Source organism: Hyperolius riggenbachi, chromosome 3 (assembly GCF_040937935.1).
Source record: "Hyperolius riggenbachi isolate aHypRig1 chromosome 3, aHypRig1.pri, whole genome shotgun sequence".
In the NCBI taxonomy this organism is placed as follows: Eukaryota; Metazoa; Chordata; class Amphibia; order Anura; family Hyperoliidae; genus Hyperolius; species Hyperolius riggenbachi.
Genome location: NC_090648.1, coordinates 200,979,566 through 201,000,913, shown reverse-complemented (window position 1 = coordinate 201,000,913; position 21,348 = coordinate 200,979,566). Strand labels below are relative to the sequence as shown.

Below are 21,348 nucleotides of genomic sequence, written 5' to 3'. Positions count from 1 at the left end.
CGCCTCCAATCCAGCCCTTAGCGCTGGCCGGAACTTTTTGTTCCGGCTACGCTGGGCTCAGGCGGCTGGGGGGACCCTCTTTCGCCGCTGCATGCGGCGGATCGCCGCACTGCAGCGGCGATCAGGCAGCACACGCGGCTGGCAAAGTGCCGGCTGCGTGTGCTGCTTTTTATTTGAGCCAAATCGGCCCAGCAGGGCCTTAGCGGCAGGCTCCGGCGGTACTGGACGAGCTGAGCTGAGCTGAGCTCGTCCAGACCGCCCAGCAGGTTAAAGAACAGTACTACACCCCACACTGTATACTTTAAAAACAAATTAAGACAAAGGACATACTTAACTTAATGCAACAGAGGTTTATTAATGTATAAAAAGTGTAAAAGTACATTTATGCATCCTGCAAGCCCAGGGTTTTTTTCTGGTTGCTTGAGACTTCTGGTTAACTGAGTTCTGGATAAGGGGGGGTTTACTGTACCAATACAATCCAGTCAATATCATACAAGCATATAACATTGTTATCCCTATTTAATCCTCATTCCACAGTTTTAACCATTGTACACATTTGGTTTCCCAAATTGGTGGTGTCTAACCTTAACCCTGGCGGTGCCTTAACCCACCCCCATGGTTCCTAAACGTAACCCCCCAAGAACCCCCCACACTACTAACACCAAAGAACCCCACATCCTAACCTTAACACTAATATTTAGCTGCCATAGGCCGCAATGTTAAAATATAAATGGTAAATAGCAGCTATAAACAGTAAATAGCAGCTATAAGTGCCTATATGTGTTAAATAGCAGGTGTCCAAATGACTGTTTATTGCTTTTCACATTGCCACCTATGGCGGCGCCATTTTTAACAGAGCACCTCCGGCACCCTTTTTACCTGCTTTGACACCTCCCCCTTTCCATCCACTACTAGATTATAAGCCCACCTCGGCACTAATACAGATGTGTGGCTAGGGTTGTTCCTGCAATTGGAACTACAGAATGACCAGAAACAACTCCCTTTAGGCTAGGCTCACAGTGGTGCATTGTGGTGCCTCATAATGGCTGCTTTGTAATGCAGCTGCACCATCTATGCGATGCTCACAGTACGGCAAGTGCGTTGTGGTTTAACAGCTTGCGGCGCCGAAATGCACTAAATGCAGAGCCTTGCTGCAAAACACGTGCGTAACAGTAACTGTGAGGCATACTTTTCATTGACTGTATGTGACACAATGCGCTGATAACGTGCGACACCACTTTCTTGTTCCGGTGCATTCCTGCTGTCACAGGGAACTCACTGTGAACCTAGTCAAACCCTTGTTTTTAGAATCAAATCTTTCTGGTAGCATGATAAGGCTGCTTACAATGCATCCTTACCTGTAGTGACCACTGAATCAACTAAGTAGTATCCCTGTGATGGCTAAAATAGTAAAGACATGATGGCTGTGAAAGCACACATAATTATAGCACAGCTTCAGAGAAGGTGATAAAATTATACTGCAGCAGAGAGGCCTCTTAATCTGCCTTACATCGTTAGGATTGTTAGCGACAGAAAGACAACATGATGACGCACCCATACTCTGGACCTTTCTGGGTTATTTTTATTTACTTATAATATTGTCTGCTTTGAGGAGAAGCTAGCCTTCTGTTCAAAAAAAAAAACTAGTATCATTTATACACAAGACATTATCTCATTTAATATTATTACAGAATTCCTTTCTACATTAGTCTGCAGCCATGTCAGCTATTTATGCCTAGCTGTAACTGTAACCATGGTGACATTAAAATAGTACTTGAATGGCACACCAAAAATCCCTTTTTGCACGTTAGTTGCGTCCAAGTTGACACAAGTAGTTAACATGTTTTATCTTATTATATTTTACTAATTGGTGTTACTTCACTTTCTCATATTTGTTTTAGTAAAAAAGCCTACTGGCATAAAGAACATGTGGAGATATTGTCTATATACCAACCAATCAGATCCAAGGATTGTATTTTTATCTGCAATGGAAAAATTAGATGCAATCTGAGCAACAAAGAGCGTTTCCTTTCCTTCAGTCTGGTAAAGGTTAGACCAGTGCATCTGAGCATAAAAACAAATAAGCACAGAGTCTGATGTTTTAAAAATAAAACAGATAGTAAAGCTGCTGTCTGTGGCAAATGGTCTGCTTATCTGTCACTTGCAACCTGCACTGGGAAAATAAAACAATAGTTCTGGCCGGTTGCTATGGAAAGCAGCCCCCCTCCAGTTTTCATAATGAAACCCCCAGGAGCCTCTGACAACGTACAGTGTTTGTAAAACGTGATGAATGCGGTGACAATGTGATCAACGCTTTTACAAACTATAATTTACAAAGCAGACGGTATAAAATAAGATGCATATCACAGCATCAACAGACATTGCCACGCTTATCAAACCATTCAGTCTAAGTGGAAATCTTGCAGACAAATTAAAGTGCTTGAGGTGGATGAATCCAGTTTGACAGTAATTATTATTTGATTATAATGTATATGAGCACACCGATCATGCATATGCATTATCTTAACATGCAAATAATACAGTATATGAGCACAATACAAACAATTATTAAGGTGCTACTGCATACACAATGCAATAGCTCAACAGGCAACAGATTACACTTTTGTGAAAAAAAATATACAAACTAACTGGGAAAACACACACACACACACACAACACCACACACACACACACACACACACACCACCACCACCACCACACACCACCACACACCACCACCACACACACACACACCACACACACACACACACACACACCACCACACACACACCACACACACACACCACCACACACACCACCACACACACACACACCACACCACCACACACACACACACACACACACACCACCACCACCACACACACCAACACACACGCACGCACACACACACACACACACACACACACCACCACCACACACACACCAACACACACACACACACACACACCAACACACACACACACACACACACACACACACACACACCACCACCACACACACACACACACACCACCACACACACACACACACACTATATGGAAAAATGCAGAGGAATAAAACCCATGAACAGTGCCACCTTGAAGCGGAATTCCACTTAAAATTTACAAAGACCTGCAATAGGTTCTAAACTGATCATTTTGTAATTCAATACTGTTAAATATGACCTTTCCACTTCAATCTGTAGTCAGCTACAAAATGCACCAAAATCTCATATAGAAATGTTTTCCAATATAGCTGCCATATAGAAAGAAATATTATTATTACTACTATTTATTAAGAATGTTCTGTAGCACTTTGCAATGTGCATCAACAATTCAGGTCACTGTTGGAGATGCTCATAACTTAATGTCCCCACCACAGACTATGTTTTGGGGGAAGTCAATTAACCTACCAGCACATTTTTGGCATAAGAGAAAACCAGAGTGTTTTGGGGAAATCTAAAGTAGCAAAGTGAGAACAAAAACGCAGATTGTGTGTCCTGAAATGGAACTGAACCTGGGACTCTAGTGCTGCAATGCAAGAGTTTTTGTCACAGTGGATAATTGGTGAACACATTTTGATGTATGGTTAGTATTCAGAAAGCAAGAAAAGAGTAGAAAATAAGTGCCCGGGGGGTCCGGGTGTGTTGTAGTATTTCGGACGACGTTTGTGTACATCTCATGATACTCATATAAGGTGGGTGCAGCACTATTTTGCTCTATGGATATATGAATGTGTCGTACGGAAAATTAGGTGAAAATAGCCCCCTCATTTTTAATAGGCTGTCATATCCAATGCGGATTTCGCATGCATTCAGTGGAAAAGGTACCTAAGTAATTTTAGGGCAAGTTCACAGTAGGTTTGACACATTAGGTGGACACATTAACATGTCCTTTGTGCACAACCACGCCATGCGCAATCATCAGGACTCGCCAATTAGTGATTGGTGAATAGGAACATGTGTTCCCTGAGCCAATCAAAGTGCCTGTAAGAGAAGGATCATGGCTTCAAGAAGAAGCCAATAATCATTCCTGTAACAAACACTGTCTGTGTTCTGAACTGTGTTCAGAGCACACCGAGTAAAATGTGCGGGGACATCTAGTGGTTTTAAAAAAAAGACATTAGAAATACACATTTCACACTAAATTTTACACAACATAAACTGAATAAAAATAAACGAATCCCTCCTTCCCCCCTCCCCTGCCCACTATAGTTACAAAAATAAAATACCTGTTAAAAAAAAAATTAAAAAAAGTGACAGCATTTTAAAAAAAATACATACCTTAGGGACTCTTTTTTACTATGTATGTCATGAGGATAAATTACTGTTACTTTTGCAAATAAGGGCTTGTAATTATTGATTGGGTACAAAAAAATACACAACAGAAAAAATACACCTTAATTTCCAAATAATATATTGCCGCCACACTGCACTAGGAACATAATGTAAACGTTGTAATAACCGGAACAAATAGGCAAATAAAATGCTTAGGTTTTATTTACAGTAGCATTGTTTATTTTTAAACTATAATGTATGGAATTGAGAAATAGTGTATTTTTCATTTTTTTCCTTGTTTTTCCCTTTAACATGCATAGAAGGTCAAGTAATTACTGAAAACAAATAACACCCACAAAAAGCCTAGTATTTTTGTGAAGAAAAAAACAAGGTATAGATCATTTAGATGTGATAATTAGCAATAAAGTTATTAGCGAATAAAAGGATAGAGTGCTGAAATGTGAAAATTGTTCTGGTCCATAAGGGGAAAAACCCCTTACTAATGAAGTGGTTTTAATATCATCTCAGTGTAAACACACACATATACTTTCCCACAAATGAAAGCATTTGGAGGTTCACTATGGTAATTAAAGCACCAGGAATTCTGCTGAAAGTGCTTCATGTAAAATGTAGATAACTAAAATGCATTATTTTTATAAACTATTTCAATGTATACATCAACTGTTTTCATTATACCGTAGTTCACTGTTAATGTATGTTTACATAGTCAATGTTATTTCTATAAGAAGTTTATGTTTCGTTGTTTAAATATTTATTGTTTACTTCTCACAGGCATGGTTAATGAGGAGGGGGGGGAGGGGCTTTCAAAGTTTCACAGGGGACCGTGTTTTCTAGTTATGCCCCTGGCATCAGGCTCCAGGTTTTAAGTCCATCAATGTGTACTGCGAGAACCAGCAGCAGTCATGTGACCACCAATATTTCCTTCTGAATTAAGGCATTTCGCCATATTTTTAATCATTTACAAATCGCTTATTTGTGAGGAGTTAGTTTAATTCAAATTTTTAGCTGGAAAGGTCTGGACAACTTATTTTCTTCAGTTATCTCAAATCCTGGAGAACCAAAGTAAGTTTTTCTTAAATTATCAAAATAGACATTACATATAATGCTTTGTCACATGACTGTTGTCTATCTTTTTTATCAGTTGCTGCTGTAGCTGGGTTCCAGGTCAGGGATTAGGTTGCTTGCCATGTGGCTATTTTAGCAAGGTGAGGTGGGGTATTGAGTCAGATGAGGTAATAGTGAGGCCCCTGTACACCAACTAGGCCCAAGACACTGACCCAGGTTAACTTGTGGATAATCTTTGGAATGTAAGCTCACAACGGCAGGGGTCTCTCCCTTTTGTGTCCTGAAAGATCCTCTACATTGTTAATCACTATACCTTTGTCCCTATCACTATCATACTGTCTACCACTTTGTATTATGTATTATGTGTGTGTTTGTATTATGTATTATGTGACAGTGTCTGTCATTTTATGTACCCTTTTCTGTATCTTACTCTGTACAGCACCTTGGTAGATAATAGCACTATAAAAAATCATCACTAGCAATAATAAATCGTCTGATGCTATGGTTGCAAAGAGGCACAATATGAGCTTCCAGTCAGTTCACATCCCAAAAAGACTTTAGCAAGACATTTATGTGTTGTTGTTTTTTTCTATTAAACAGCTTTTTTGCAAACATTATCAATACAGCATATCACAAACAAGTATCAAATCAGAAGCGAAGAAATGTTTTTTTCACTTATGATCAGTTAATGTTAAAGAGAGTCTGAAGCGAGAATAAATCACACTTCAGACCTCATAGATAGCAGGGGCATGTGTGCCCCTGCTAAACCGCCGCTATCGTGCCGCTAAACGGGGGTCCTTTCACCCCCAAACCCCCCCCCCCGTGCAGCGCATCCCCTCTTCCTGGTTGGGGCAGGGCTAACCGCCGGAGCCCTGCCCCACGCGCGTCTGTCAGCGCGTATCTCCGCCTCTCCCACGCCCCTCTCAGTCTTCCTTCACTGAGAGGGGCGGGGGAGAGGCGGCGATGCGCCGCTGATAGACGCGACTGGAGGCAGGGCTGCAGCCGTTAGCCCTGTCTCCAGGAAAGACCAAGTCTTGCGGGGGTGGGTTTGGGGGTGAAGGGACCCCCGTTAAGCCGAGGGATAGCAGCGTTTTAACAGGGGCACACATGCCCCTGCTAACTATGAGCTCTGAAGCGAGATGTATTCTCGCTTCAGAGTCTCTTTAAGAGTTCACCTTCATGTAGTTTTAGGAAATGTAGCAGTGATGACCAATAATTAAAGAAGAAGACCAATAATTAAAGTGGTCTGAAACTCTGACATAACATTCAATAAAAATGTGTTTTCCTACTTTGTTTTACTCATACAGTTATCATATTTGCTTTTGTGCACAAGTAATAATGTCTACAAATTACAAGTATCCAAAGTATAGTTTATCTTGCCCTGAAACCTGCCATTGCATTTGATTCGTTTTCTATTATAACTGCTTTTTATTATATATGAAAATCTTCTAATGAGACAGTTTCTCAGAGAGTGTTTGTTTACATTCCAGTGCTGATACATTTGTGTTCAACAAGTAAAATAGATACTCTCCAGTTTGGATGCAGATCTGAAGCTGAATAGCAGGACAAAATGTTTGTTTAACCATTTCAGTGATGTTCTGCTAGAATTTTTTTCTGGGATAATAGCTTTAAAGCTGTAGACCCCGCAGAATTCACATACCGCTTACCGCTATGCGATTCGCATACAATGTATTTAATAGGAAATTTGCATGCGTTTTCATATGCAAATTTTACAGCGAATTTGTGGGTGTTTTCGCATAAAATCAATGTAAAAGCACACATGCACTGACATGGTTAAATTCGCATACTTACTAACATATGCGAAAACGCCCGCAAATTTGAGATAAAATTTGCATACGCGTGCAAATTCGTTTTGCGTTTTCTGCAACAAATTCGCACAGCACAAGTGGAAACGGGCTCTTAGAGCAAAGTAGAAATTCTGACTTTCAGACCACTTTAATGCAGGGAGTGTTTATGTCCACTGGCGCTCCTCCTCCTGGGTCTCGTGTTTTTCTCCATGACCACTGTGGACTCCTTTGTGGATCCTGCCACATGTATGTGACGTCAGTCATGCGATGCAGGTGCCCCCAGCAGCCATGGAGAAACACGAGAAGCATGCGATACACAGAGGGAGGCATGCCAGAGTACAGGTGAGCCTGCAACATTCATCATGGGAGAAACCTGGGGAGCCTGGCAGGGGGAGGCATCTACAAGTGTATGGGCACCTTTAGGCATAGTTGAGGGGGGGAGGGGGGGTTAGTGCGCAGATAAAATATTTTAATTAATTTTATTGGTATTCTACTATCGGCAATACTTGCGCCCAAAATTACACGCAAATGTATAATATGTACACATTTATAAACCTAGGCTGCCCATTCCCATGTCTGTTCTTATTTCCTGTTTTTTGGGGGCTATAATGCCTTATGCTTGTAATATACAACACTCAGGGCCGGTTTTAGTAACAGTGGGGCCACAGGGCAAAATTAACCAGAGGCCCTCCAACAGACATCCCATGACCAAAAGCGGCATTAGGGGCCCATAGTAGCAGCCAAATTTCCCTCCTGGGCCCTTTGGCAGTGTAGCATCTCACCTGCCCACCAGCACAGGTGGGACACTACTCTTCCAGAGACTCTGCAGAGGCCACTGGGAGGAACAATTAGGGGGGAGACACCTTGGGGGCCCCTACAAGCTCTGGGTCCCTAAGGCGATTGCCCCCTTTGCCTCTATGGTAGCGCCGGCCCTGACAACACTGCAGCTTTAATCAGTTACAGACAGTATATAGCAACCCTATAATAATACAGTACACCGTGATTCATATCTACATTTTCTCCAGCTCCATAAAAAGCTAAAGCAAAAAAAAAAATTACAGACCATTTTATTTAGAATTTTAATGAACATCCTTGTACAGCTTGTTTAATCTCTGCACATAATTGTATCTTCCAGCAGAAAATAATTTAGTCCGCAATAGGCTTTTTCATTACAAGTCTAGCAAAAGAGTGGAGAATTTGTGTTAGGAATTGCAATTTGATGATGGACATGGAATCAATGACAAGCTGCCCCCACTCAGTCTAAAAAAAGTATATCTTGCAGAAAAAGGAGCTCAATATACATTGCTTTTCAAGTGCATGTATACCGATATCTGCAAACTGTCAACTGTTAATTAGGTTGATAGAGGTAGACTAAAAAGGGAACTGTTTATGTTCTTCCTGGGATATTATGTTCTGTAACTAGAACTGTGCTGTCAGCCAGTCACTAGAAGCATACAGGAGATGAGCTGATCCAGCAATCTGTACACACTGGGACTTATTGCCTGGTGCCGGGGACAAGATGAGATGAAATACTACTCCATGCTGGGTGATAACTTCAAAGAATTGTGAATGCACTCCATTCATTCTACACCAGCAATATGACTAGCCAGATGTAGCAAAATCACAGACAGCTACAAAACACTCTCATACCTTCCTGTCATGCAATAGCCAGCAATGATTATTGTTTCATACATATTATTATTATTGCTCACTAGGCAATTGCACAGCAAATAGCTCAGCTTGCCAGTGAAGAGGGGAGCTAATAGGGAATGCCATGAAGATTTCTCGACAATGTAAAGTGATGAGTAATGAGTAATTCTAGACAAAGGTCTAAAAGGATTAGAGGTGCTCTGATGTTGTATACTGTGCCTTGTGTTCCTCTTACGGACAATTCCCCTAATTTTTTGTTCTGGGTAACCTAAAGCTGGGACATAGAAAGCCATAAAAGCATCAAATAGTTTTAACAATTTTCTATCTATTAAAGTGTCAATACTAAAGGCCATCATTTTCCTCTTCTTGATGGTCCTGCCTCTGCAACCATAAATGAGAGGACATCTCGGGATTACCTGAGAGATGTTCTAATCATTCACAACTGTGTCCACAGTTTTTGTTGGGGGGAAGGGGTGGAGTTTTATAGAAAATCATGACCTAGGCATATAATATTCAGCGAGGACCCTTCTATAGACAATAGGTTTCAGTCATCATGTATAACTGATCAAGATGCACAAGTTCAAGAAAAGCAGAAGACCCATAGCATGAATTTGTAACTAACATGGATCAGTCCTCACTTTCTGAAGTCTTCTAGCAATGGCTTGTCTGGTGTTCTTTGAGAATAGCAACTGCAAAAAATACCAATGTTCTTACATGGGATAACATCCTTAGATTGAAACATGTTATCAGATTTATCAGGAAGTGGTTCCGTGGGCAAAATCTATAATTACAGACCTTGGTTCCAAGAAAGCTTAGACAGTTAGGCAGGCCCGCAGCTACCATAGGGAAAAATAGGCAGTTGCCCCAGGGCCCCAGAGCCTGTAGGGGCCCCCAAGTTGTCCCTCCCCCATCTGAACTGTTGCTCCCCAGGGACACTGCAGAGTCTGTTAAGTTGGGGGATGATTGTGGGAGGGTCAGCAGCCAGCTCAGGGGCCCAGGAGGGAAATTTGACAGCAACAAAGGGCCTCTGATGACACTTTTTGGTCAGGGTGGTGTCTGTTGGGGGGCCCCCAGGCTAATCTTGCCCTAGGGCCCCATTGTTACTTGAACCGGCCCTGCAGTTAGGAGGATGGTAGCCCACAGTACAGCCACACAACAAGCTTCCAAACAAATCAAGAGATTCTCCAGTGTGCCCTGAAATGCACTTTAAGGCCTCATTCACACCTAAAATCCGAACTAACACGGACTCAAGCATTTTGCATTTTCGTGTGCTTTTTTCCCCCCCTCCCGGCGCTCCACTGTGCGCTGTGTTTCTGGTAAAAGCGCTTTTCTAAGCACTTTTCCAGAGCCGTTTTGTAATTCACTCCCTGATGCAAGTCAGGAAGTGAAGTCTTTGGCCAGGAAAAGAATAAATACAACGGGCCTGATTCACAAAGCGGTGATAACTCAGTTATCACGCCTAAAAGACTTTAGGCGTGATAACCTTTGCACTAGCAAAGTTATCACCGCTTTGTGCTCTAACTCGCGCGAAGCTTCCGCGCGCAAAGTATTTGCGCGTGCAAACGCGTACGCGCGCGCGCAAAGTCCCATAGGGTTTAATGCGTGCTGCGCGCAAAGTGCGGTGCGTTGCGCAAAACTTTGCGTGCGGGAGCTTCACGCGAGTTTCTTCACATCACGCCTAAACTAAGTTTAGGCGTGATAAAGGGCTTTTCACAGGCGTGCAAACACTTTGCACCGCTTTGTGAATCAGGCCCCATGTATTTATTCTTAAAAAAGCGATTTTGTGAGCGTATGCGGTTTTCCTATAGCTTCCATTATAGCAAAAACGCCTCAAAAATGGTACAGGCACCGCTTTGCTGAGCGAATTGGAAAGGAACCGCTCAGCCGTGAACTCTCTCATAGCGATTCATTGCACAATCGTTTTTAGGGCGATTTAGAATCACCTGCGCTTGAAAAAAGTGCAAAAACGCCCTTAGTGTGAATGAACCCTAATCATGATACTTTGAGATGATAAACTCTTTATTCATCTCTAAGGTAGCCAATAAATGGTATCATCCTGATTCAAAACGTCTTGCTTTTACTGATGGCTAATACGGTACAACACTCTACCGTGTCTATAATGATACTTTAACATCATTTAAAAAAATTGTAATAGACAAAAATAAACTTCTTTTCCTATATTGCGGCCTCGTTCATACTATGGGCTTGATTCACAAAGCCGTGCTAACTGTTAGCACGCTGGTGAAAAGCCCATTATCACGCCTAAACTCAGTTTAGGCATGATAAAATAAACTCGCGCACAAACTTTTGCGCGTAAAGTTTTACGTGCGCAAAGTTTAACGCGCAACGCCATTAAACCCTATGAGACGTTTCGCGCGCACCGGACTTTGCGCAAAACTTTGCGAGTAAGTTTTTCCCTCAAAGCGGTGCTAACCTACTTAGTGCAATGCTTATCACGCCCAAAAGTCTTTAGGCGTGCTAACTAGGTCAGCACCGCTTTGTGAATCAAGACCCATGTCACACAGGTAGCCATAACACACAACATCTGCATTGCTCTCCCTTGCGGTGCTGTTCCCTTTCACTGACAATGCTGTGTTTGGACAAAAATGCATGCAGCAGTACAATAATGAACAGATGCGTGTATTTATGTGTAAGAACACACATGGCGTATCCTAAAAACCGCACACGCAAAGAAGCATGAGTAGTGTGAATAAAGAATTAACGTTAATGTACACAGATTTTTCCTTTTTTTTACTTGGGCCACTTTTCTAAAGTACTTTGACTGCAGGGCTTGAATTTTGAAAGAGATCTTATAGAGCATTAAAACCAGCCTGCTCAGTTTCGCAACCAGCTTCCTCAGTAGCAAAAACAGTTGAACAATGTAGAAGCAGCATCTTTTTAAGGATTAGATACCCATTGTACAGGCACTGATCATCACTGGGAGTCCATTTATTTTGACCTAGTGTGCGAGTCTTATAGTTAATATTTTATTTTAATTGACTATTTTATTAAATGTTAGCATAACAGAGTGCACTTGGTATGCAATGGAGTAAACTTGGAGTTGTATGTATTTTGTTCATATATTCTTGGTCTAAAGGGCAACTTAACTGTACACCCACTTTTCGTTGTGCGTGGTGGAGAACACTAATAGTGAAGATACCTTCACAGTTGGGAACATTTTAACTGGTGATGGTAAAGATCTGATGGACTGTGGTACTATGAAAAGCAGTCCACTAGCAACTCTCCTGGACCAAGCACTAACAGACTGGACATTATAATCCCTGCCAGTTACTAGTAAAAATCGATAGTTTTTGCTTCCAAACATGTTGTTTCTTAATCCAATGTGTCACTTTGGCACTAGAGAAGGGTACATACAGTAGCTTGCAAAAGTATTCGCCCCCCTTGACGTTCTCCACATTTTGTCATATTACTGCCACAAACATGAATCAATTTTATTGGAATTCCACATGAAAGACCAATACAAAGTGGTGTACACGTGAGAAGTGGAACGAAAATCATACATGATTCCAAACATTTTTTACAAATCAATAACTGCAAAGTGGGGTGTGCGTAATTATTCAGCCCCCTTTGGTCTGATTGCAGTCAGTTGCCCATAGACATTGCCTGATGAGTGCTAATGACTAAATAGAGTGCACCTGTGTGTAATCTAATGTCAGTACAAAAACAGCTGCTCTGTGATGGCCTCAGAGGTTGTTTAAGAGAATATTGGGCGCAACAACACCATGAAGTCCAAAGAACACACCAGACAGGTCAGGGATAAAGTTATTGAGAAATTTAAAGCAGGCTTAGGCTACAAAAAGATTTCCAAATCCTTGAACATCCCACAGAGCACTGTTCAAACGATCATTCAGAAATGGAAGGAGTATGGCACAACTGTAAACCTACCAAGGCAAGGCCGTCCACCTAAACTCACAGGCCAAACAAGGAGAGCGCTGATCAGAAATGCAGTCAAGATGCCCATGGTGACTCTGGACGAACTGCAGAGATCTACAGCTCAGGTGGGGGAATCTGTCCATAGGACAACTATTAGTCGTACACTGCACAAAATTGGCCTTGATGGAAGTGTGTCAAGAAGAAAGCCATTGTTAACAGAAAAGCATAAGAAGTCCAGTTTGCAGTTTGCCACAAGCCATATGGGGGACATAGCAAACATGTGGAAGAAGGTGCTCGGGTCAGATGAGACCAAAACTAAACTTTTTGGCCAAAATGCAAAACGCTATGTGTGGCGGAAAACTAACACTGCACATCACTCTGAACACACCATCCCCACTGTCAAATATGGTGGTGGCAGCATCATGCTCAGGGGGTGCTTCTCTTCAACAGTGACAGGGAAGCTGGTCAGAGTTGATGGGAAGATGGATGGAGCCAAATACAGTGTAATCTTGGAAGAAAACCTTTTGGAGTCTGCAAAAGACTTGAGACTGGGGCAGAGGTTCACCTTCCAGCAGGACAACGACCCTAAGCATAAAGCCAGGGCAACAATGGAATGGTTTAAAACAAAACATATCCATGTGTTAAGGCTCATACACACATCAGACTATAGTCTTTGGAAAATGAAAGATCACAGACCAATCTTACCACCCTTCATGTAGTATGAGAGCCATACTCTACACAGTCTTTTCTATGGAGCTGAACTCCACATCAGAAAAAAAATCTTTGCAAGTTGCTGCACACACAGATGCTGTACAGACACAAAAGATCAGTATCTGCAACATATCTGTTCCTGCCAAAAATCCATTCATGCAAATTGCAATGATAGTCTATAAAATCTGCAGATCATCATACTCACATGATTTAACTGACATTCATCTGCAGATCAGATCCACCAGGATGGATTTTCAGATCTGCAGATGATTGCTTGATCTGCAGATGAATGTCAGTTGAATCATGTGTGTATGATGATCTGCAGATCTCATAGACTATCATTGCAATTGCAGGAACGGATTTTTGGCAGGAACAAATCTTTTGCAGATACTGATCTTTTGTGTCTGTACAGCATCTGTGTGTGCAGCATCTTGCAAAGATTTTTTTCTGATGTGGAGTTCAGCTCCATAGAAAAGACTGTGTAGAGTATGGCTCTCATACTACATGAAGGGTGGTAAGATTGGTCTGTGATCTTTCATTTTCCAAAGACTATAGTCTGATGTGTGTATGAGCCTTTAGAATGGCCCAGTCAAAGTCCAGATCTAAATCCAATCGAGAATCTGTGGCAAGATCTGAAAACTGCTGTTCAAAAATGCTGTCTATCTAATCTGACTAAGCTGGAGCTGTTTTGCAAAGAAGAATGGGCAAGGATGACAGTCTCTAGATGTGCAAAGCTGGTAGAGACAGGGGGGGGGGGGGGGGGGACTGAATAATTACACACACCCCACTTTGCAGTTATTTATTTGTAAAAAAAAATGTTTGGAATCATGTATGATTTTCGTTCCACTTCTCACATGTACACCACTTTGTATTGGTCTTTCACGTGGAATTCCAATACAATTGATTCATGTTTGTGGCAGTAATGTGACAAAATGTGGAAAACTTCAAGGGGGCCGAATACTTTTGCAAGCCACTGTATGTACAGTAAGTGCCACAAGTAGAAATGTATGAAAATAACGGAAATACAGTAGAAGATCTGTAATTTTACAAAAATTTTACTGAGCCCTAATCTAAACCTATTCTCATACAGAAGCCTGCCTCTTGATGCCTAACCCTAAACAACCCTCCCCCATGGTGCTGAGCACTAAAACTCCCCTGGCGGGTGGCTAATCTTAATCCCCCCATGCCTAACCCCTTAAACCCCCCCACCGGGCACCACCATAGGCACCAGTTACTGGCAGAGGCTAGTAATAGTAAGAAGCAGAGAGAGTAGCATGTTCAAACTTACCTTGGCAACAAAATGTTGCTGCCGTTGCAATGAAATTGGAGATGCTGTACATTCACTTTAGTTTTAAAAATACTCAAAACAAACTAAATACTATTGGCTCAGAAAAAAAAAAAAAGCTCTAATAAGTGAGGTGTTCATTCCCAACAATGAACTTCGCTGACTTGCTGTCAACTCAATTCACAGCTGTGAAGTCAGTGGCAGATCTACTGCATACTTTTGAAAAAGGCGCCTGTTTAAAATAGGACAGGATAGCGATAGTAGAATATCCGTACATTTACAGATATTTTACTACTTCATTTAAATGGTAAAATATCTGTAATATTTACCAATATTTTACTATGACCTAACATCTCCCTACTCTTACCCAGAACCCTCCTCTGATGGCGCCTAACACTTAACCTCCCCTGGTGGTGCTAACTTCTAACCTTAACCACTCTACGAACGCCTAACGCCGATTGGCGGCCGCACAGTGGCTCCCTCAGGACAACCTAACGCCGAAAGGTGTCAAGTCCTGGGGGAGGAGATTAGCGGGGATCGCTTGAGTGACGAGGCAGAGCTCCGTCAACAGTCTGCCATCGGCAATTGTCGCTGGCAGACTGTATACAAAAGAAACCGCCATTTATTTACTTTGTACAGCACTGCGATTTATTGCAGTGCTGTACTGGGAACAGCCCTGTCACTCGCTGTCCCATGGAGCAGCTCGCCACGCAATCCCCTCTCATAGGCTGATGCCTATGATAAAGGATCACCCTGATTGGTTTTCCGGGGGAGAGAGGGAGGGAAAATAAATAAAACGATAGTCAAATTTATTTTAAAAAATAAATAAATTAATAATAAAAAAAACGCCTGCAGCAGCGATCAGATGTCACCAACAGAAAGCACTGTTGGTGGCAAGAAAAGGAGTAAAAATTCATTTGTATGCTAAGTTGTGTGGCTGTGCAGCGAGATGTTAAAGCTGCAGAGCACTGAATTGCAAAAAATAGCCTGGTCACTAGGTGGATGTAAGCCTGTGGTCCTTAAGTGGTTAATTAACCTCTTGCCCCCTTACTGCACCTAACTTTACCCCCCCACCCCCTTAAAACATGTCCTGTTTAGAAGGGTGCCCACTATAATAGCAAGTGCAGGGGCCGCCTGCTATACAAACTACAGCTACAAATAGTGGGCGGCCCCTGTGACCGATATTACAGTGGTAGTATTGTAAACAAGAGGCTACCTGCACCCTTTTCAACAGCTCCGGATCTACTTGCTGGAAGTACAGCCACTGCTCTTAGCAAACACACTGCACTGGCTAAATGTCCATTTTTAATGCTGATACATTATTGTTTTATTTGCATATATGGTACATTGCAAATTTTAATAGGTGTGAGTGGGTAGGACAATACATTTATTAATAGGCAAAAACTCCATTTAAAACTGCGGTGACACCTAATAATCTCTCAGTTCATTTTAGCCAAATCATGTAGATAAAATACATGCAAAGTATCAATCAACTGTGTTCCGTGATCAATACCACTTCTAGAGGTTTAGCTGTGTCTTTCCGGTTTTGTAGATGCACTCTTCTGCATGGCATATATTTATAAACAGATATACGGTACATTGTCAATCTATATTATGACTTCTAATCTAGAAATGGATCCCAGTCTCTCTAGTTAAAATATGGGGAAACCAAACAGAATGGATGCTTTTAACCTTGAAGTATATCTTATATTTAAGAGCTATGGAGGCTACCTTTTTGACATTCTGCTAAAAATAATAATAATAATGTTGTAGTAGTAATGTTAACTTATCACATTTAAAGGCCTATACCCACAGTGGCGCAACAACGATCACTAAAGATTCAGCACCTGACACTCGATTGTTTTCGCTGCTCCCCTCTCAACGAAAAGCTGCTCCATTGAACACCACTCTCTGTCCCTCCGTCCCCCCCCCCCCCATAGCAACATACGTGTTGTCATGCAGAGGCTGATGACGTGTATGTTGAGCGTCATGGCTGCTCTGTTGCCCGGCAGCGATTGGTATCTGATCCCTGGTGTGACAGAGCTCGGCCACATATCCCTCTGTGGATAGAGAGTGTCCAAAGTGTGCAATGAGAGAAAATGATGCACAGTGTATGTGGGCAGTGGTAGGAAGGGATGGATGTGGAATGTGGACAGGGTGCTTGGGGCATGATTGGGAGAAGTATTGTGTGAGTAGTGATGAAGTAGACAGGGGGTTCAAGGCTAGGATGTTCATGTGAGCATCAGGGTTATTTAGCGACTCTGTGGGAAAAAAAGGAGGATGGGGAAAGCCTCAATAGATTCCAGAGGCTTCACCCTTCCGGGGTGAGTACCCCCCAGGAGCATTTTTTATTAATACAGATCCTCTAGAAGTGGATGCTACCACCAGTTATTGTAGGCTAAGCCTACCTTAAAGGAGCACTATAACAAATCTAATTTCTAAATAACAGAACAAATTAATTTGGTAAGAATGGGGAATGAAAAAAAAATAGCAAAAAATAAATAACTATCACAATAGTTACTTAACCATTGGGCATCCCTGCTGTTTTTCAAAGAGTATACCTCCCTATAGAGATGCTCTCACCCATTCTCTTGACTATGATTGCCTGTAAAATCTGTGATCATGGGTTCGTGATCCGGATTTGACTTAAACGTTAATAGCAAAGGCCCCATACATGCCCCAATCCCCAGAATTGCATGGGTTATAAAGGTGATCAGTGGCTACAACTTAAAAAAAATTCAAAAAGACCTTATAGTTTTTGAGAAAATCTAATTTAAAGTTTCCAGTGAAAAAGTATTTGTTATTAAATCCCACCAAAACCCGCCCAATTCAGTGGTGAATAGCAAAGCCCTCTTACATGCTATACACACCACATTTGCAGGATATGTTAAGTAGAACAGTGGGAACAATGGAAAAACAAATTTCCCAAAAAGACCTTATAGTTTTTGAAATAATCAATTTTAAAGGTTCAAAGAAAATTTCAAAGGAAAAAAATATACATGTAAATGACTAAATCTCGCTTCAGCTCTCATATATAGCAGGGGCACGTGTGCCCCTGCTAAAACGCCGCTATCCCGCGGCTAAACGGGGGTCCCTTCACCCCCAACCCACCCCCCGCAAAAGTTGGTCAGAAAATGGTCGCTGGTAATATTCTTCCTGGAGGCAGGGCTAACGGCTGCAGCCCTGCCTCCAGTCGGGTCTATCAGACGCGCATCGCCGCCTCTCCCCCGCCCCTCTCAGTGAAGGAAGACTGAGAGGGGCGGGGGAGAGGCGGAGATACGCGCTGACAGACGCGCGTGTGGCAGAGCTGCGGCGGTTAGCCCTGCCCCAACCAGGAAGCGCTCCCCCGCATTACGGAGGGGGTTTGGGGGGACAGGGACCCCCGTTAAGCCGCGGGATAGCGGCGTTTTAGCAGGGGCACACGTGCCCCTGCTATATATGAGGTCTGAAGCGAGATCTATTCTCGCTTCAGACTCTCTTTAAATGTATACTATTTTCCTTTGAACCTTTAAAATTAATTATCTCAAAAACCATAGGGTCTTTTTGGAAAATAAAAATGTCCCCTTGTTCCCACTGTTCTACTTAACCACTTTCCCCCCGCCCGTACGAATTTCTCCGTCCCTTTTTCCATCCTTTAACCCCCAGGGACGGAGAAATCCGTACTTTCCGCGTTCCCGCCGCTGTCCGCGCTCCCGCTCGTAAACACGCCGCCCGCCGCTAGTAAACACGCCGCTGCCCGCTCGCCCGGAGATCAATGAACGGGAAAATCCTTTCGCGTTCGTTGATCTAAGCCCCGCAATGATCCGCTGCTCTCCGATGAGCAGCGCGATCATTGTGAAAAGTAAACACACTTACCCAGCCTCCAAGTACTTCCTCCAAGCTTCCGGAAGGACGCTTGGAGGTAGCATTAAAACAAAAAGTTACTGTGGCCATCTTGTGGCCAAATAGTAAAACTACACCCTACACATTTTTCACATACAAATAAATTACTTTTACACAAAAAATTAACTCATTACCTCCCACACTCCCATTTTTTTTTTTTGTAATTAAAAAAAAATGTACAATAAAAAAAAATACATAAATAGTTACCTTAGGGACTGAACTTTTTAAATATTTATGTCAGGAGTGTACAACACTGTTACTTTATAAACTATGGGGTTGTAATTAGGGATGGACGCAAAACTGAAAAAATGCACCTTTATTTCCAAATAAAATATTGGCGCCAAACATTGTGATAGGGACATAATTTAAACGGTTTTATAACTGGGACAAAAGGGCAAATACATTTCATGGGTTTTAATTACAGTAGCATGCATTAATTAAAAACTATAATGGCCCGAAACCTGAAAAATAATTAATTTTTTTCCCAGATTTTTCCTATTTTCCCATTAAAACACACTTAGAATAAAATAATTCTTGGCATAATGTCCCACCTAAAGAAAGCCTAATTAGTGGTAGAAAAAACAAGATATAGATCGTTTAATTGTGATAAGTAATGATAAAGTTATAGACGAATGAATGGAAGGAGCGCTGAAAGGTGAAAATTGCTCTGGTGGTCAGGGGGTAAACCCCCTTAGTGGTGAAGTGGTTAAATATATCCTGCAAATTTGGTATTTATATCATGTAAGGGGGCTTTGCTATTAACCGCTAAAGTCCATGGCTTTTCAGCTTATAATCATGGCCATTTTTTCTGTGATCACAGCCGTGATCATGGGCCAAACATGCGAAATAACGGCTCCATCCGTGATTGACATCACAGATTTGGATCACGCTGTCGGATAGTGAAAAAATGCTTGTGAATCACGGCTATGCCATGATCACGGATTGTATCCAAGCAACACTAGTCACCTACAATGTTTTACGAGTCTAGTGGAATTTACCCAATATCCATTAGATATACCATAACCTGGATGAATGAATACCTTCACACAGACTAAACATGGCCATACATTTATCGATTTTTTCCTTTCAATATCCAGCCATTCAATCACTCGGATTGATTCTGCTTGAAATCGATGCCCTAAACCATGCCCAACTGTAATGATCTGCTCTGCTGTCTGCACAGGCAGGCAGCTCTTTGACCATTTTTCAGGTCTGCATGCTGCAGGTCCCTGAAAAGGAGACCTGTTTTCACTCTGCAAGGTTCAGACTTGCTGTTCTGGGGAGGGATTTGCATTCACTGATCTGGTTATTGATAGCTCTGCCTCTTTTGAAGGCTTGCAGTATAAATGCCATTTCCTCCCAGAATTCCCTGCTGGTCATAAAGGTTTGGTTCTGCTGGACTTACCTTGAGTTACACCCCCTCTGCTAATTGTTTGCTAAATATTGTCTTAGAGTAGTCATCCTTTGGAGTGCCCTAGCATTCCTTCTAGTGCAGTCAGGTTGTTTATTATCTGTATTGCTTAGTTCTGTCTTATCTGTTGCGATTGCACTTTCTCCAACCGCGGCTGACAGTGAATCGCTCTGTCTGGATCGCATTCGCCCTAGCGGTAGAGGTGGTGGATCTCTCGGTACTCTATCTTGGAGGGTAGCCAGAGCAGCGGTTGCTACTGGTTACTCCTTCAGTCTGTCTTGTCTAGCACGAACGCTTGCTGTTGTCTGGTGTGGGGCAACCGATTACCAAGCGTTTGCGTTATTTGCCTGTCGTCATTTTCTGTGTTTCATTTGTTGGTCAGGATTGGTACGCTTTGGCGCTGTTGCGCTTAACGTGTGGTGACCGCGTGTAGCTTGTCCTGTCTGTTTCTTCGTGTTGGATTATAGTTTGTTAATTGGTTCTGTCTTTATTTCTTCCTATGATCGGTCTTTACTCAGTCCGGTGTCTCTATTAGCAATCACCATTCTTGCGATTGCTTTCTCACTTGGTCTTCGCTGTTGTATGTCAACCGTCACCGGGTGGCGACTAGATTGGTGGACATACATACATTCTGTCTCTGTGCTCACTCCCTCTCGAGAGGCTATCTTGCTCTGTATTGCTTCAATTCGTACAATTTCTATCTGGCATCTGTGGCTGTGCAGAGGGTTTATTCCTCTGCACTCCACAGCTCCATCTGCCGGTTGGAATTCCTCTCTACAGGTGCATTTGCACCAAAGCTGGGTTCCCTTTCCAAGTTCTTGTGAAGGGTTTCCGCAGTGTCAGCGCACATGTTGTGCGCTGACCTTGGAGATAATTCCACGATCGTTACACCAACCAATTTTTGCCCAAAATTGATCGAATCAGTCATGTGAACCCAACGGAAGTTAATAATCGGCCACAGGACAGAAGCAGTGGCACACTGACTGCCCATGGCGTTGCACTGCATTGGACAATGCAACACTGTGGTTTTAAAGATTTCTAATAGATTTCAGCATGAAATCTATTAAAAAGCTATGCCTAGTTTGTGGAAGGATTCGATCCCTCTGTGATCAGGATTGATCTGAGAGGAATCTATCTGATGGTGGAACCTGGTGTCCATCTATGAGTGTGTGCCACCCTTAAAAATCTTTTTTCAGAAAGCTTTACCTTTGGCTGTCAGCCTGCTACTAATTTATTGAATGTGGGAGGACATTACCTGAGTGAAGGTCATGTTAGCTTTTAAGGTCTCAGGTTAGCCATACACTTGAGGTTAGGAGCACACCAGACAATGTGGAAAACCATGAGT

The 21,348-nt window shown here is 42.3% G+C and overlaps 1 protein-coding gene across 15 annotated transcripts in view; it reads right to left on the bottom strand.

The window, feature by feature from the left end:
• The window catches only part of TJP1 (tight junction protein 1), a 622,292-nt gene that overhangs the window by 442,812 nt on the left and 158,132 nt on the right, over positions 1 to 21,348 (bottom strand). Inside the window, exon 1 of one of the 15 annotated variants that reach the window (XM_068275557.1) lies at positions 1,955 to 2,079. The exons of the other annotated variants lie outside the window; for them this stretch is intronic. Coding sequence (XP_068131658.1) covers positions 1,955 to 2,064 — 110 coding nt within the window. The 5' untranslated portion in view covers positions 2,065 to 2,079. Of the gene's footprint in view, positions 1 to 1,954; positions 2,080 to 21,348 lie in introns of those variants that run through there. 15 annotated transcript variants of the gene reach the window in all.